General features: G+C 45.3%; 1 protein-coding gene across 1 annotated transcript in view; it reads left to right on the forward strand.

The window, feature by feature from the left end:
- Positions 1-4,544: 4,544 nt before the first annotated feature.
- Positions 4,545-17,521, forward strand: part of LOC120022127 (neurexophilin-1-like) — a 40,032-nt gene continuing 27,055 nt past the window's right edge. Inside the window, exon 1 of the mRNA XM_038965973.1 lies at positions 4,545-4,598. Coding sequence (XP_038821901.1) covers positions 4,545-4,598 — 54 coding nt within the window. The remainder of the gene's footprint in view (positions 4,599-17,521) is intronic.

Raw genomic sequence — 17,521 nt, forward strand, 5'->3', positions numbered from 1 at the left:
ACTGAGGGGTAGCTCCGGACTGAGGGGCAGCTCCGGACTGAGGGGCAGCTCCGGACTGAGGGGCAGCTCAGGACTGAGGGGCAGCTCAGGACTGAGGGGTAGCTCCGGACTGAAGGGCAGCTCCGGACTGAAAGGTAGCTCAGGACTGAGGGGTAGCTCAGGACTGAGGGGTAGCTCAGGACTGAAGGGAAGCTCCAGACTGAAGGGCAGCTCCGGACTGAAGGGCAGCTCCGGACTGAAGGGCAGCTCCGGACTGAAGAGCAGCTCCGGACTGAAGGGCAACTCCGTACTGAAGGGCAGCTCCGGACTGAAGAGCAGCTCCAGACTGGCGGACGGCTCTGGCGGCTCCTGACTGGCGGGCGGCTCTGGCGGCTCCTGACTGGCGGGCGGCTCTGGCGGCTCCTGACTGGCGGGCGGCTCAGGCGGCGCTGGACAGATGGGCAACAGCTCAGGCGGCGCTGGACAGACGGGCAGCAGCTCAGGCGGCGCTGGACAGACGGGCAGCAGCTCATGCGGCGCTGGACAGACGGGCAGCTCAGGCGGCGCTGGACAGACGGGCAGCTCAGGCGGCGCTGGACAGACGGGAGACTCAGGCCTGCTGAGGCGCACAGTAGGCCTGGTGCGTGGTGCCGGAACTGGTGGTACCGGGCTGGGGACACGCACCACTGGGCGAGTGCGAGGAGCAGGAACAGGGCATACTGGACCCTGGAGGCGCACAGTAGCCCTGGTGTGTGGTGCCGGAACTGGTGGTACCGGGCTGGGAACACGCACCTCAGGGCGAGTGCGGGGTGCTGGAACTGGAGGCCTGGTACGTGGCACCGCCACCGGAGGGCTGGTGCGTGGGGCTGCCACAGGAGGGCTGGTTCTTGGAGAAGGCACCGGATAGACCGGACCGTGGAGGCGCACTACAGGTCTCGAGCACCGAGCCTGCACAACCCTACCTGGCTGAATACTCCCCGTAGCCATGCCAGTGCGGCGAGGTGGAATAAGCCGCACTGGGCTATGTACACGTACAGGAGACACCATGCGTAGGGCTGGTGCCATGTACCCGGCCCGAGGAGACGCACTGTAGACCAGATGCGTAGAGCCGGTTTAATGGAACCTGGCTCGATGCCCAATCTAGCCCGGCCGATACGAGGTGCTGCTATGTACCGCACCGGGCTATGCACACGTACTGGAGACACCGTGCGCTCTTCCGCATAACACGGTGTCTGCCCGTACGCTCGCTCTCCACGGTAAGCACGGGGAGTTGGCTCAGGTCTCCTACCTGGCTTAGCCACACTCCCCGTGTCCCTCCCCCCAAGACATTTTTGGGGCTGTCTCTCTGACCTCCTTAATCGCCGTGCCAACTCCATTCGCCGGTATCCCTCCTCGCACTGCTCCAGAGAATCCCAGGCGGGCTCCGGCACTCTCCTTGGGTTGATCGACCACCTCTCTATCTCGTCCCATGTTGTATAGTCCAGATTTTCCTCCCAGGTCCAGGAGTCCTGCGATCGCTGCTGCTGCCCATTACCACGCTGCTTGGTCCTTTGGTGGTGGGTGATTCTGTAACGGTAGTCTTCGTTCTCCTCGTCTGAGGAGTAAGAAATGTCGGACCAAGATGCAGCGTGGTGAGTATTCATATTTATTACGAATACTTTCAAGAACGAACAAAACAATAAACTGAACAAAAATAACCGAAGACGCTACAGTCCCGAAATAGTGAACACACGAACAGGAACAATCACCCACAACCCACAATACAAAAACAGGCTACCTAAATATGGTTCCCAATCAGAGACAATGACAAACACCTGCCTCTGATTGAGAACCATATCAGGCCAAACGACAAACCCAACATAGAAACACAAAACATAGATAACCCACCCAACTCACGCCCTGACCATACTAAAACAAAGAAAATACAAAAGAACTATGGTCAGAACGTGACAGTATCAAAAATATGCAAAAGTAGAGAAAATTCAAAATTGGGCAAATACTTTTTCACTGCACTGTATGTGCACATGCATGCACACATAGACAGCCTTGAATTAACTTTGCAACTGTGGTATGCAAGATGAACCTTCCACATACAGTACCAGTCAAAAGTTTGGACACATATATTGTAGAATAATAGTGAAGACATAAAAACTATGAAATAACACATATGGAATCATGTAGTAACCAAAAAACTGTTAAACAAATCAAAATATATTTTAAATGTGAGATTCTTCAATGTAGCCACCCTTTGCCTTGATGACAGCTTTACACACTCTTGACATTCTCTCAACCAGCTTCACCTGGAATACTTTTCCAACAGTCCTGAAGGAGTTCCCACATATGTTGAGCACTTGTTGGCTGCCTTTCCTTCACTCTGCAGTCCAACTCATCCCAAACCATCTCATTTGGGTTGAGGTCGGGTGATTGTGGAGGCTAGGTCATCTGACGCAGCACACCATCACTCTCCTTCTTGGTAAAATAGCCCTTTCACAAGCTAGAGGTGTGTTGGGTCATTGTCCTATTGAAAAAGAAATGATAGTTCACTAAGCGCAAACCAAATGGGATGGCGTATCGCTGCAGAATGCTGTGGTAGCCATGCTGGTTAAGTAGGCCTTGAATTCTAAATACATCACCAACAGTGTCACCAGCAAAGCACCTCCACACCATCACACCACCTCCTTCATGCTTCATAGTAGGGAAGCACACACGCAGAGATCATTCGTTCACCTACTCTACGTCTCACAAAGACGCAGGGTTGGAACCAAAAATCTCAAATTTGGACAGATTTCCACTGGTCTAATGTCCATTGCTCATGTTTCTTTGCCCAAGCAAGTCTCTTCTTATCGGTGTCCTTTAGTAGTGGTTTCTTTGCTGCAATTTGGCCATGAAGGCCTGATTCACGCAGTCTCCTCTGAACAGTTAATGTTGAGACGTGTCTGTTACTTGAACTCTGTGAAGCATTTATTTGGCCTGCAATTTCTGAGGCTGGTAACTTTAATGTACTTATCCTCTGCAGCAGATGTAACTTTGGATCTTCCTTTCCTGTGGAGGTCCTCATGAGAGCCATTTTCATCATAGCACTTGACGGTTTTTGCAACAACACTTGAAGAAACTTTTAACATAATTTTTTTCCGGATTGACTGACCTTCATGTCTTAAAGTAATGATGGACTGTCATTTCTCTTTGCTTATTTGAGCTGTTCTTGCCATAATATGGACTTGCATTCCAGGTGACTAGTACCTCATGAAGCTGGTTGAGAGAATGCCAAGAGTGTGCAAAGCTGGCATCAAGGCAAAGGGTGGCTACATTGAAGAATATAAAATATATGTTGATTTGTTTAACACTTTTTGGGTTAATACATGATTCCATGTGTTATTTCATAAAGTTGATGTCTTCACTATTATTCTACAATATAGAAAAAAGTAGAAATAAAGAAAAACCCTTGAATGAGTAGGTGTGTCCAAACTTTTGACTGGTACTGTAATAAGACCCCATGTTCTAAGAATCCCTCAAGTAGGCTACTTATTTTGCCCTCTTTTTCACCTTTAATGAGTTCAAAGTGTTCTGCTTAACCCTAACCAGGTCTTGAACATCCTCAATAAGGGAACATTTAGAACTTCTGTCAATGTAGGCTAATCATTCTCAGACTAAATTTAATTATATGTTTTAGACTCTTACTAAATATAGGCCCATTTTTTTTAACATTAGCATTAGGTTAGATACAATTCCTTACATAGCCTATTAGAAAACAATGTCATTGTCCAGCCGTGCTGGTTTATATTGCAGTGCTCTGTCCTTAGGCTTAGACAGTGAGGAAGGGACCTGGTGCTATAGCCTAGTGAGTGTGTTTGTCCTGGAGTCATGCTGTATACACACTGTGGCTCTCTGTGAATGTCGGCTCGTTTATCTCTATCAACCACTCTACCGCACGTCAGTAAATGAAAAGCTTTTCTGTCGAGCTTTAGTGGCTGTTTAAAGACTGCACTTTGTGATTCCTTCGTCTCGGACCGATCTAGCCCCGTTTTTTAATATTTCCCTCGCTCCTCTCCTCCCCCCCTTCCTCCTCTCTCTCTCTTTCGTGTTCTGTGTGGACAGAGCGACTGAGTTTCTCCCAACCCAGATGTGTAATAGGCGCGCGTTTTCCAGAGGCTCGGTTATAAAGCGTCCGTTATTTATCCGACTACTTTCAACTGTTCTCCTTTTCGGTAAGGAACTGCTCATCGAGCCTCACGCGCACGGCAGGCAGGAAGACAATCAAATCAAGGACTGATCCTTTATGATTGCTTTGAATCGAATTTTCATCTTTCAGTTAACTATGAGATTGCTTCAACCCTGCTCTCAGGATTAATTCCTATGTAATCGTTATTTGTTTCCCCCTCTCGTCCAATATCTGTCTCCAAGTGTAGGCTAAACTTGTTCTGTGGTCATGGGGTGTATAATTTCATTTTTGCCTAGGCTGTTGAGGGTCTTGACCGTTGTGTAAAAGCGGTTACCGCGTGGATTTATGGTCTTCACAGACAAAGAGCCAGCGAAGGGAAACTAGTGGAAGTTTGAGACCAGGAAGAATGCAGGCGACGTGTTGGTGTGCGGTGTTACTCCTGACGCCAGCGTTTTACTTGGTGAGTGGTGCTTTTGTTTGTGTTTGTCAATACTTTGTCGTTTCATTGTTGTCTCGGTGTTTTGTAGTTTTTCAATTACATATTGTACTACAATTACATGTGTAAAAACGCATTCTTATGAAATGCACCTCACTGACAGAACTGTTGATGCCAACTCTTCACTTCAGGGTCATGTCCTGTGCATAAGCATTGCATAAAAACATTCCGTCGTCCTGTATCAGGGTGTTGGTAGGAAATACAACTTTTTAATTCCACATTATCATGACTGAGACATGGCTGCGCGTGGGTTTTAAAACAGACTATATATCAATTATGCGTTTCTATTTGATCACTGTGGGTTATGGTGTCCAATTAATGGGACTAATTAGTGCAATACATTTTCTAAATGAATGTATGTGGTTATAAGACTGAATTAATAATGATTTAATCTTTGTCTGACCAATTTTTAAAACACATATATCTCAAAGAAATAACACATTTAAAGTGTCAAATTAACACAATTTCCCGAGCTGAAAACGGAAAAGATTGTGGTGCAGTTCCAACAAACCGTCTCATGGTGGCGCCATAAACCACAACCAGCGGCAGGTGCGTCTGAAGGCTACACGTCAAACTTTCAAATTCTCAGTTGCTCCTTTTGATTTTGGCAGTAACCGTTTTTCCTTTCAGTCCGCGACAACAAGAATTATCCCACTCATTGCAGTCATATTAGAAACAACATGGAGGAGAGTTTTTCGTGCGTGATCCGTATAACTGCTGAATCTTGCTGATCTCAAAGGGTGCATAATGTGATAACATTTAAGTTATGCTAGGCCATTGAGTGGAAAGAAAAACACAGGTTTCTCAAGCACCAACGTTTTGTTAAAAAGTAACAGTAAGACTCACACTTTATCTGATATATAAAAGAATGCCACTTAATATTTCAAACAAAGTCACTTTCCAAGTTGGCTATATTGTCATTTAAAACAAAACACACACACGCGCGCGTTCAACTGTCGTGTGAATTCTGCAGAGACCTTGAGGAGAGTAGCCTAGTGTCTTCAACGTATGTAGCCTAACCTTCTGTTCCCTATCACTAACTCAGATAGTTTACCACATCATGCACCTACATGAATCAGCCTTTTATTCTTACTGGGACTGAGCGGCGATTCTCTCATTTCACTCACTCTCTCTCTCTCTACACAACTCAAAATAAGTGTTTATTCCTTCGAGATGAGAGTAAGAGGGTATTGATATCAGGTCTACGGTAGCACGGTGTCAGACTTTACTGTCCGGTGTTAAAAGAGAATGTAAGTAAAAGGTTTGTAATATACAGTTCGCAAGACACACACACACCCGCAAACGTACACAAAATGGATGGTCTTCAGTGTATTTCCTTTGAACTTACCTGCAGCGTAAATATGCAAGTTATAACAGGACGTTTTTCTCCAACACATTTTAGATTTCACGAAATAGACCAATTCAACTGGATTCTCTTATAACTGTCCTATTGACACTTGGTTTGAATTATTTCATCTCCATAATCCTCACGCAAAACGACCGTTAATCAAACTAAAATGAATCCAATCAAGCTAATTCATTTACTTGTTGTTTTCTATCGGCCTGATTGAATAAAATGTAATTGCGTAGCCAATTTAAATTTAAATTCAGAAAAACATGTCATTATTGTTAGTTGTCGGTGGGGTATTGTCTTACCACATTATCCAAAATTAGTCTGAAAACTTCCATGACGCATTAGGCTATGCTTAAGATGTAGGCATATAGATAGGCCTATAAAGTGTTTTACAATAATATATCCTATAAAATGATTAAGAGTGAGGTTTTATTTAATTCCACAGCATTATAATAATTTGAGAGTGCTCAGGACCTATACAATTCACATTTCTAGCATCATTTATTAATCATAATTCAATTAATCTAACTGTAATCTAAAAGTTATTGTTACAAATTGTCACATTTGATTATGTTTTTTTTTAAGGATACCGCTAGACTATCTTGTAGGATGTGAACGCCACAAACATCTCAGATGCAACATATAGAACAATGCATGACCTGTTTACTATAAACGTTAAATCACAGATTTTATAGGCAAAAATTACATTTCCCAGTATAAAGGGCTCTTTTGAAATTTTCTTCCCTTTCTATTTGACCTCCTCTCGCACAGAATTCCACCTGTGAATTTCAATCAAACAAGAGAAGAAGCATAGTCAAGTGGATTTTCTCATTCAGAACAGGGTTCATGGTTCTGATATTCAAGATGGCTGTTTTACGCACCTTAACACAGCCGGGTAGAATGCGTACTAATTGAACACATAATTGCAGTGGGACGGAAAATATGTTTTAAAAGTTTGTTGTGTTCATTCAAACAAGTAAAGATGTAGGCTTGAAGATGAAACCTGAATTCACATATGCCTAATAGTACGAAATGACAAATTTGACGGTCTTCAACCGATTCCCCGCCCTAAAAATGTTTGTTGATTCAGGTATAGGCCTACTTGCTTTTACGTTTGTGGAAATGCTTTGATTTTAATCAATTCAATACAACGGAATATTGTAGGATAGAATTTTTATCTATATTAAAATTGATTCGTTTTTTTACATGATGATATTGGCTGTAGGTTTTGAGACTCTGTAATTTATATCCTACATTTAGCAATTCAATTTGTCTTTTGGCTTCGTAAAAAGGTAGACCTATTTCAGTCGACCGTAAAGAGATTATACTCTTTTGATTGTATTGTCTTATAGTTGCGAATTGGTTACTGTGAGTTGAATTCTACACCTGGATATCTGCTCTCTCCTTGTCTGCGCTCCACTAAACCTAGATTATTATTTTCCAGACAGTCGGGTTTATCCATACCTAAAGGGATTACCGTTGAACTTTGACGGTTTTATTTCATGTTAAAAGCTCTTGTCTCCTCTCTAAGCCTCTTGTCTGAGCGGCGCGCGCCTTGACCTGGATAACACTGCGCTCGCTCTGAAGAACAGTTTATGCAGGTGTTCAGTGGTATAATACAGCGCGCGCCTCTCCGGGAGGGCGGCATTCACAAATGAATACGGTCACTATGGATACAGAATTTAATTAAAATTGTTCTTATTATTTTAATTGTTCTAATCCATAGGATTTAAAAGGATTGTGTTATTTTGTCTGCTTAGTTGGGAGTTGTGTGTGATGTGTGTTTCCGTGTTTGTGTGTCTCTGCTGTGGGTGCCCTATTGGGTTCATGTGTAGGTGTGTCTGCTATGTATTTTTGTGCATCTTACTTCTGATCAAGCCAGTTCCAATACAGATCTGACATACTTTTAAGGCGGTTTTGCTCCCAGCAGAGTGACTGCTTCTGATACTCTGTTGACTGACAGCAAGTGTGAACATCATGTTCTCTGGCCCCATGACTGGTAGCAGGGTGGCTCCTATTGCTGCAACACATAGCTGTCTGTGACTGGCAGATGTGTTTGTGTGTCTGTGTGTCTGTGTGTCTGTGTATCTGTGTGTGTGTGTGTGTGTGTGTGTGTGTGTGTGTGTGTGTGTGTGTGTGTGTGTGTGTGTGTGTGTGTGTGTGTGTGTGTGGGTGGGTGGGTGGGTGGGTGGGTGGGTGGGTGGGTGGGTGGGTGGGTGTGTGTGTGTGTGTGTGTGTGTGTGTGCGCGCATGTTTCCCAGCCAAGTCTCACTTCCTCTAAGGGGTCAATGAGGAGGCTCTATTCCTGAGGGACAGACAGACAGACAAAGTGTGTCCTGAATTGCACCTTATTCCCTAAATAGTGCACTACCTTAGGCCAGGCATATTACTACAACACCATCATTTTTTAACAGGCTGGAGACAGGGCCTGTCATGCCAAGCTGTTGGCGCAGTGGGAGAGATACAGACAGCCTGCATCCTAAATGGCACTCTATTCCCTGTATAGTGCACTACGTTTGGACAGCCTCTCACCATTGTTAGTGGGGCTTACCAGTACCGCAATATTTTTGCCATGGCAAAAATGAAAACACCAAGCAGACCAAACTCTTTGGGAATGCCACACAAAGATCAGTGTATTGGGAAATACTGTTTACATTTCAGCCTCGTTAGACAATAGTACATTACATCAGTGTAGAACAGAAATCAGTCCAATTGTGATGCTGTCCTTTCATTGAACACAAATGGCATTCTATTTTGTCAGCCATTTTCTTTTCCATTTATTGGGACAAATACAGATGTAGGACCTTAATTTGATCACCCTGTTGCAAAACAACTTTCCTGCAATGCAAGAAATGTAAAATTTGAAGTGTATTTGAGGTTTAAAAAGGCATCGGAAGTTTGTAATTTCCGCTTTGAAATTTCAGACTTGATTTTCTCTCATGAAAAAAGTATCAACCCCTATATAATGTCCATTCATTATAATCCACATAGTAATTCACGTTTCCTTTTGCAGCAAGATTATTTTCCTGCTGTAGCAAACTTTGCTCAAATTAAGATCCTACATCTGTATATACCATCATGCCATTTCAAGCATTCTGAGCAGTGGGAGAGGAGAGAGAGGATGCTACGCTGAGATCCTATACCGAGCACACTGTGTATGGAAGAGTATGAGGTTGTCGATTTTGTTGAATTGGTTGCATCCCAAATGGTACCCTATTCCCTAAACTGTAGCACTACCGTTGTCCATAAATCCACATACAGTAGTCCACATACTGTAGGCCGAGAGCAGAGCCGTAAAGGGGCATGTCCGGGAGTTCAGTCTCTTAGCACACAGCACTATAATCCTCTATTAACCTTTAACGAGTCACCAACCCGGATCCGGGATCACCCCCCACTCCCCCCCCACTGAGTAGCATAGCTAGCATAGCGTCACAAGTAAATTGTAGCATCTAAATATCATTAAATCACAAGTCCAAGACACCAGATGAAAGATACAGATCTTGTGAATAAAGCCACCATTTCAGATTTTTAAAATGTTTTACAGGGAAGACACAATATGTAAATCTATTAGCTAACCACGTTAGCATAAGACACAATTTTTTTACTCCAACAGTTTTTTCCTGCGTCAGTAGCTATCACTAATTCGACTAAATAAAAATATATATAGCCACTAACCAAGAAACAACTTCATAAGATGACAGTCTGATAACATATTTATGGTATAGCATAGTTTTTTTTTGAAAAATTTGCATTTTTCAGGTATAAATCACAGTTCTACATTGCAGCTGCAATCTGAAATAGTGCTGACGCAGCCAGAACAATTACAGAGACCAACGTCATATAACTAATTACTTATCTTAAAACATTTCAGAAAAATACACAGCGTACAGATATTGAAAGCCCAACATCTGGTGAATCCAAACAATATTTCAGATTTATTAAATGTTTTATAGCGAAAACAAAATGTAGCGCTAAATTAGCATAGCCACGCCAGCCAGAACCAGCTGGGCGCCCCCGACCAGTTCACATGCACGACAGATATATGAAATAACATCGTAAATTGGGTCTTACTATTGCTGATCTTTCATCAGAATGTTGATCAAGGTGTCCTTAGTCCTGATGAGTCGTTCAATCCATTCATAATGGCAACTTTCCCTCTTCATTTAGCATATGTACTGGTCGACTGGCCAAAGTAAAAAAAAGTCACAGAACGGAACACGGCAAAACTCCCGAAAAAATTCAAATAATCTGATTAAACTATATTGAAAAAACATACATTAAGATGATATGGTCACATGTATCAAACAAACTTCGAGACGGAGATAGTTTTCATCCGTAACGGCAGCAAAACAGTAGACAATCGCACCTCCAAATAGCGCGAATCAGAGAACCGGAAGTTGTCGGTCACGCCAAAGAAATAGGTCTTATTTCACGTCAGTACAAGGTAAACAAAAAATTTCTCCTCTGACGTCCTCTTGACACCCAGAGGAAGACGAATGAAGTGTGTTTCGGGTCATAGGTGGCGTGACCATATATAGGCAGAGCGTTGAAGCGAGCATACACATCTTGCATTCTTCTTCTTGGTCAGGGAAAGTGCTGTCAAATGACTTCTGTTTAACTCAGAGACAAAATTGAAACGGTTTTAGAAACTATAGATTGTTTTCTATCCAATGGTATTAATTATATGCATATAGTAAGAGCAATAATTGAATAAGAGGCAGTTTAATCTGTAGAGGAAATTATGCTAATGCGAAAACAGCACCCCCTATAGTGGCAAGAAGTTTTAAACCCCCAGCCCCTTCACAGCACAGCCAAGTGGTCCCTAGGCAGCTCTGTTTCATGTGAATTAACAGTCAACTTTAACTGAGGAACTCCGGTAACTCTCAACCAGCATTACAATAATGTGAACTGTCTCCATGCCTATTTACCATCTACTGCAATCACATTATCTTTGATTGAAATAACACTTTAAGTGTAATCTGTTATTGCTGTGAATATTTTCTAGAAGTGATTCATATTTCGATATATATATATCTATGATTAATTCATATAATTGTGTCAGCATTATGGTGTATTGTCATTTTTGCGGTATTTTATAGCAGGTCTTTTATGGTTATTTACATAGTTCACTTTATACAACATCTAATTTTGGTAGATTTGTTTATTTAGGTTTGATGAAATGTCAATTCTACTTAAAATGGAATAGAATTCCATTGATCTTGGGTTGAAATGTAGGTTTAAATGTGAAAAAAAAAGTTTTTAGTTTAATTAACTTGGTATCTATCTATATTGATTGAACCTGTTGAGGCCCGGAGGAGCAGGCTCTCTAAACATGCTTCAGATCTGTACTGTTGACCTTTGACCATTCAATCAGAGACTGGAAGTGTCTCAGGAATTAAGCCCCCCACCGCACTTGTGTGTGTTGTCTCAGAAGACCCTGTTGTGCACCTCTGTCATTGACACGTTATTTTATGTCATTTAGCAGGTGCTCTTATCCAGAGCAACTTACAGGAGCAATTAGAGTTAAGTGCATTGCTCAAGGGCTCATTGGCAGATTTCTCACCTAGTCGGCTCAGGGATTCGAACTAGTGACCTTTCGGTTAATGGCCCAATGCTCTTAACCACTAGGCTTCCTGACAATTCAAGGTGACCTGACCCTGATGTGCTCCTCTATTGAACTGCTTTTGTGGTCCACTTATGATGACACACCTGGTGGTCCACTTATGATGACACGCCTGGTGGCCCACTTATGATGTGTCCTGGGGGCAACGCTTCTTTCTCCTTTATCAACACTCAGTCTGTCTCCCTGGACCAATAAAACCCTGCATGGAAGACAATAATATGTGTGTGTGTGTTTGTGTGTGTGTGTGTACTTGACCTTGGTTTGGGGCAGAAAGTCAATGATAATGGTTCATAGTGGTCCTTGGTGGACATTGGTACATTTCTGACAGCATGGATCATTACAGTTTTGTTTATTCAAATTCAACAGGGAGAAGCTGGGAAGCTGACAATTATTCACGCCACAGTTTGCAATCTTTTATGGTGTTTTAATTGGAAAGTATTTAATTGATGACTAGACCCCGAACCTTCCCTACCATCAAAAGAACACAAACAACCCTGACCCCTGACTGCAGGCATTGGGGATCTGACACTGTGTGTGTGTGTGCCTGCATTTGTCCGTGTGTGTATGTGTCTGCGTGCATCCGTGTACGTGTCCGCATGTGTTTTATGTGATTAATCATCCCCATCTTTCCCCACCATGCACTGTTCCAGTTTTTCAATCGCTTTCAGAGGTCAGGGGTCATAGTTGGAGCTGACCACTGAAGGGCACTGACTGTATCTGTGAAATGTAACTAAGGCCTGGCCTGACCTGAGGTTTGATCCTTTGGGGGACTCTTCTCTGTCTGCTCCACTTATAGCTCCACTACTCTGCTATCCTCTCTCTGGGAACTGTGGGAAGTCTATCTGCAGCCCTTTCATAGGAGGACAAGCTTTGTAGCAGACCTACCTGGGTTCAAATACGATTTGAAATCATTTAAAATACCTTCTCTGTGCTTGATTGAGCTTGCCATGCTAAATGGACCAATATAATCATTCCAAAACGGCACACCCCCTTCCATCTGGCACTCCAGGCAGGCTAGAGCAAACGGTCAAAGTGTTTGAAAGATGTTTAATAGTTTTTGAACCCAGGACTGCTTTGTAAAGCTGTAGAGCTGCTTGGGAAACGGTTTCTAAAGGCAGGAAATTACTGAGATGACCCACTGGCAAATAGCTTTACATGGCCAGAGTTACTCTGAGGATGAGTTTGAAGTTGCTTTAGTGCTCTGAAGAGTTTCGTCTATTTTGAAAGCTGACAGGGACATTTGTGTTGTTGGGAGAGGCATTCAAAAATCTTGATCGACAGTGCTATCATTGCCTGTATTGAATTTTCAAGATGGGTTTACTGGAAATAGCCTTTGTCTTTATGGCTATTTTATATGTCAATGTCTTGCCTCCGTCCTCTTTCCCAGTATCCTGCCTTAGGCATGGTTGGTTGTTGTAACATGCCAGCACCAACATATGCATGGCAGGAAAAAAAGGTATTCAGTAGACTGGGATTTGGTCCTGCCTTAGTGAATAGCTGTAGTGAATGGGTGTTGACTAGTGATGGGATTTGTACCTAACGGCTGTGGTGATGGATTGCATGAGTCTGCTGATGGGCTTGATTGACCACTTTAACAGAGCAGCGATCAGACACTCTCGCTTGGCTGGGTCTATGTGGCAGGGATCAGATAGGGGGAGAAGGGGAGGAGGGGGGAAGGGAAGAGGAGGGAGGGGAAGAGGGGGGAAGCAATCCTGCTCGGCTGGGTCTAGAAGGAGTGGAAGGGAGAGGAGGGAAGAGGAAGGGGAGGAGGGGTGCACGTTTCCGTCCATCCAACACGACATGGTGATGGATCTGTCCACAGGGCCGTATCCCGGCGCCCGTTGATGGGAATTACCAGAGACGTCCGTTATCTTTCCATCCCCTTAAGTAACAGTCATTGGCCATGCAGGAGCACTAGCTCCATTCAAGCTCCAGGGGCACGTTTCCATAGCCTGGTTAAACCACACTGAATGTGTCCATGGTGAGAGCAGTGTTCAGGCTGGTTTAATCAGGCTACGTTTAGAAGAGCTGTAAGAACAAATCCATGAGGGATGAACACACGTCCTAGCAACTGTCTGTCTGTCGGCAGAACAGCACAGCAACTTTGGTTAAAGCTTTTCGGTTGCCTCCTCTCCTTCAGATTACTTTCTCACTCTCTTTCTCTGTCTCTCCCTCTTTCTCTGACATTTGTGAATATATTATGGGGACAATTTTCACATCAGAATCGGGAATAGGTAGAATCGTGGAATTAACTCAAAATGTGTCATAATTCCCTCATAGGGACTGAATGTACCATTAGATCTGGTGGGGTATTTTCAATGCTAGCTGTTTCTACATGACACCTTGAATAGAACTACTGCATGTTGAAGATGATTTGACCAAATTTGTCCTGAAAGAGGTGAAGTGAAAATGTATTGAGGATTAAATTGCAGGTTTAAGGTAGAGCAAATGAAAAGCATAAGGAAAGGATGAGAATATTGACGAGAGGAGGAGTATCAGGTATCAAGGTAAGACTCAAGTGCTGTCACGCCCTGGCCATAGAGAGGCTTTTATTCTCTATTTTGGTTAGGCCAGGGTGTGACTAGGGTGGGCATTCTAGTTTCTTTATTTCTATGTTTTCTGTTTCTATGTTTTGGCCGGGTATGGTTCTCAATCAGGGACAGCTGTCTATCGTTGTCTCTGATTGGGAATCATACTTAGGCAGCCTGTTTTTCCACCTTAGTTGTGGGTAGTTGTCTGTGTTAGTGGCCTGTATAGCCCTAGTCAGCTTCACGTTCGTTTTTGGTTGTTTCTTGTTTTTGTTGGTGACTTTCATAATAAAGAGAAATGTACGCTTACCACGCTGCACCTTGGTCCGGTCATTTCCACCCTGACGACGATCGTGACAGAACTACCCACCACAAACGGACCAAGCAGCATGGTAAGGAGGAATGGACATGGGAGGACATCCTGAATGGGAAAGGATCCTGGACGTGGGAGGAGATCCTAGTGGGAAAGGATCGCCTGCCCTGGGAGCAGGTGGAAGCAGCGAGGAAAGCGGAGGCAGCGAGAAAAAGGGCCCAGGATTACACAGGGTCAAGGCTGGCACGAAAGACCGGGAGGCCACTCCCGCCAAAATTTTGGGGGGCCACACGAGGAGATTGGCTGAGTCAGGTTGGAGACCTGAGCCAACTCCTCGTGCTTACCGTAGGGAGCGGGGTACTGGTCAGGCACCGTGTTATGCGGTGGAGCGCACGGTGTCTCCAGTGCGCGTTCACAGCCCGGTGCGCTACATTCCAGCTCCCCGCATCGGCCGGGCTAGAGTGGGCATCCAGCCAGGACGGATGGTGCCGGCTCAGCGCATCTGGCCGCCAGTGCGTCTCTACGACCCAGGATATCCTGCGCCGGCTCTGCGCACTGTGTCTCCGGTGCGTCTGCACAGCCCAGTGCGTCCTGTGCCAGCGCCCCGCCTTTGCCGGGCGACGGTAACCATCCAGCCAGGACAGGTTGTGCAGGCTCTACGCTCGAGACCTCCAGTGCGCCTCCACGGCCCAGTGTATCCGGTGCCTGCTCCAAGAACCAGGCCTCCTGTATGTCTCCCCAGCCTGGTGAGTCCTGTGCCTGCTCCCAGAACCAGGCCTCCTGTATGTCTCCCCAGCCTGGTAAGCCCTGTGGCAGCTCCACGCACCAGGCTGTCCATACGTCTCTGCCCTCCAGTGATGATCCATGGCACGAAGCCTCCAGTGATGATCCATGGCACGAAGCCTCCAGTGATGATCCATGGCACGAAGCCTCCAGTGATGATCCATTGCTCGAAGCCTCCAGTGATGATCCATGGCATGAAGCCTCCAGTGATGATCCACGGCACGAAGCCTCCAGTGATGATCCATGGCACGAAGCCTCCAGTGATGATCCATGGCACGAAGCCTCCAGTGATGATCCATGGCACAAAGCCTCCAATGATGATCCATGGCACGAAGCCTCCAATGATGATCCATGGCACGAAGCCTCCAGTGATGATTCATGGCACGAAGCATCCAGCGACGGTCTCCAGTCCGAAGCATCCAGCGACGGTCTCCAGTCCGGAGCCTCCAGCGACGGCCTGCATTCCGGAGCCTCCAACGACGGCCTCCAGTCCGGAGCCTCCAGCGACGGCCTCCAGCGATGGTTCCCAGTCCGGAGCCTCCAGCGACGGTCCCCAGTCCGGAGCCGCCAGCGAGGGTCCCCAGTCCGGGGCCTGCAGCGAGGGGCCCCAGTCCGGGGCCTGCAGCGAGGGTCCCCAGTCCAGAGGCGCCACCAAAGTGGGGGAAGCCAGCACCGGAGCCGCCACCGAAGTAGATGCCCACCCAGACCCTCCCCTATAGAGTCAGGTTTTGTGGCCGGAGTCCACACCTTTCGGGGGGGTACTGTCACGCCCTGGCCATAGAGAGGCTTTTATTCTCTATTTTGGTTAGGCCAGGGTGTGACTAGGGTGGGCATTCTAGTTTCTTTATTTCTATGTTTTCTGTTTCTATGTTTTGGCCGGGTATGGTTCTCAATCAGGGACAGCTGTCTATCGTTGTCTCTGATTGGGAATCATACTTAGGCAGCCTGTTTTTCCACCTTAGTTGTGGGTAGTTGTCTGTGTTAGTGGCCTGTCAGCTTCACGTTCGTTTTTGGATGTTTCTTGTTTTTGTTGGTGACTTTCATAATAAAGAGAAATGTACGCTGACCACGCTGCACCTTGGTCCGGTCATTTCCACCCTGACGACGATCGTGACAAGTGCAGACTGTGTTAAGTAACACTGTTTATTGTAACAACAGGGGCAGGCAAACGACAGGTCAAGGCAGGCAGGGGTCGATAATCCAGAGTAGGAGCAAAGGTTCAGGATGGCAGGCAGGCTCAGGGACAGGCAGAGTTCAGTAATCCAGAGTAGGAGCAAAGGTACAGGACAGCAGGCAGGCTCAGGGACAGGCAGAGTTCAGTAATCCAGAGGTGGAGCAAAGGTACAGGACAGCAGGCAGGCTCAGGGACAGGCAGAGTTCAGTAATCCAGAGGTGGAGCAAAGGTACAGGACAGCAGGCAGGCTCAGGGTCAGGCAGAGTTCAGTAATCCAGAGGTGGAGCAAAGGTACAGGACAGCAGGCAGGCTCAGGGACAGGCAGAGTGGTCAGGCGGGTGGGTACAGGGTCAGCACAGGCAAGGGTCAAAAATCAGGAGGACAAGAAAAAGAGAGGCTGGGAAAAGACAGGCGCTGACAGGACAAACGCTGGTAAGCTTGACAAACAAGACGAACTGGCACAGACAGACAGAAAACAGTGGGGAAGAAGGGCAACACCTGGAGGGGGTGGAGACAAGCACAAGGACAGGTGAAACAGATCAGGGCGTGACAAGGAGAGAGGAGGACAGCATGTTATTTGATTGTCTTATTGCTTCAATTATTGTACTGTTTGTGAGCATCCATTTTGTTGTTGTTGACAACCATATGTGTGTGTCAGCTTGTGTTGGTTTCAACATTCTGACTGTTTGTGTTTTCGCTGTCACTCCAGGCAACAAGCAACATGTTAATGCAGCAGACTGGAAGCGCATCTGATGGGGGGAGTTGTAGCTTCATGTTTTAGACTAGAGTAATGAGCAATAAAGTCTGTACGTGTTACAACAAATTGAAACAAGAAGATGACTGCTGTTATTAAAGTGCTGGTTCACAAAAATTACAAGATTATATTCTTGTTTTCTGACCTTGTAAACAGTGTATATGACAAGAACAGAATGGAATTCACGGGTTGGATTTGTTTACCTAGCCACTACCATCAAATGCCCAAATTAATAAACAATTTTGTGAACTATCACTTTAACCTGAAATATTCCTTTAAGCTTTGGTTGGGTTTTTATCTGCTGGTAAGACATGTACCCCATTCAGAAAGTGTCTGCTAACCTTGTATTATAACTCAG

This window comes from Salvelinus namaycush, chromosome 27 (assembly GCF_016432855.1).
Source record: "Salvelinus namaycush isolate Seneca chromosome 27, SaNama_1.0, whole genome shotgun sequence".
In the NCBI taxonomy this organism is placed as follows: Eukaryota; Metazoa; Chordata; class Actinopteri; order Salmoniformes; family Salmonidae; genus Salvelinus; species Salvelinus namaycush.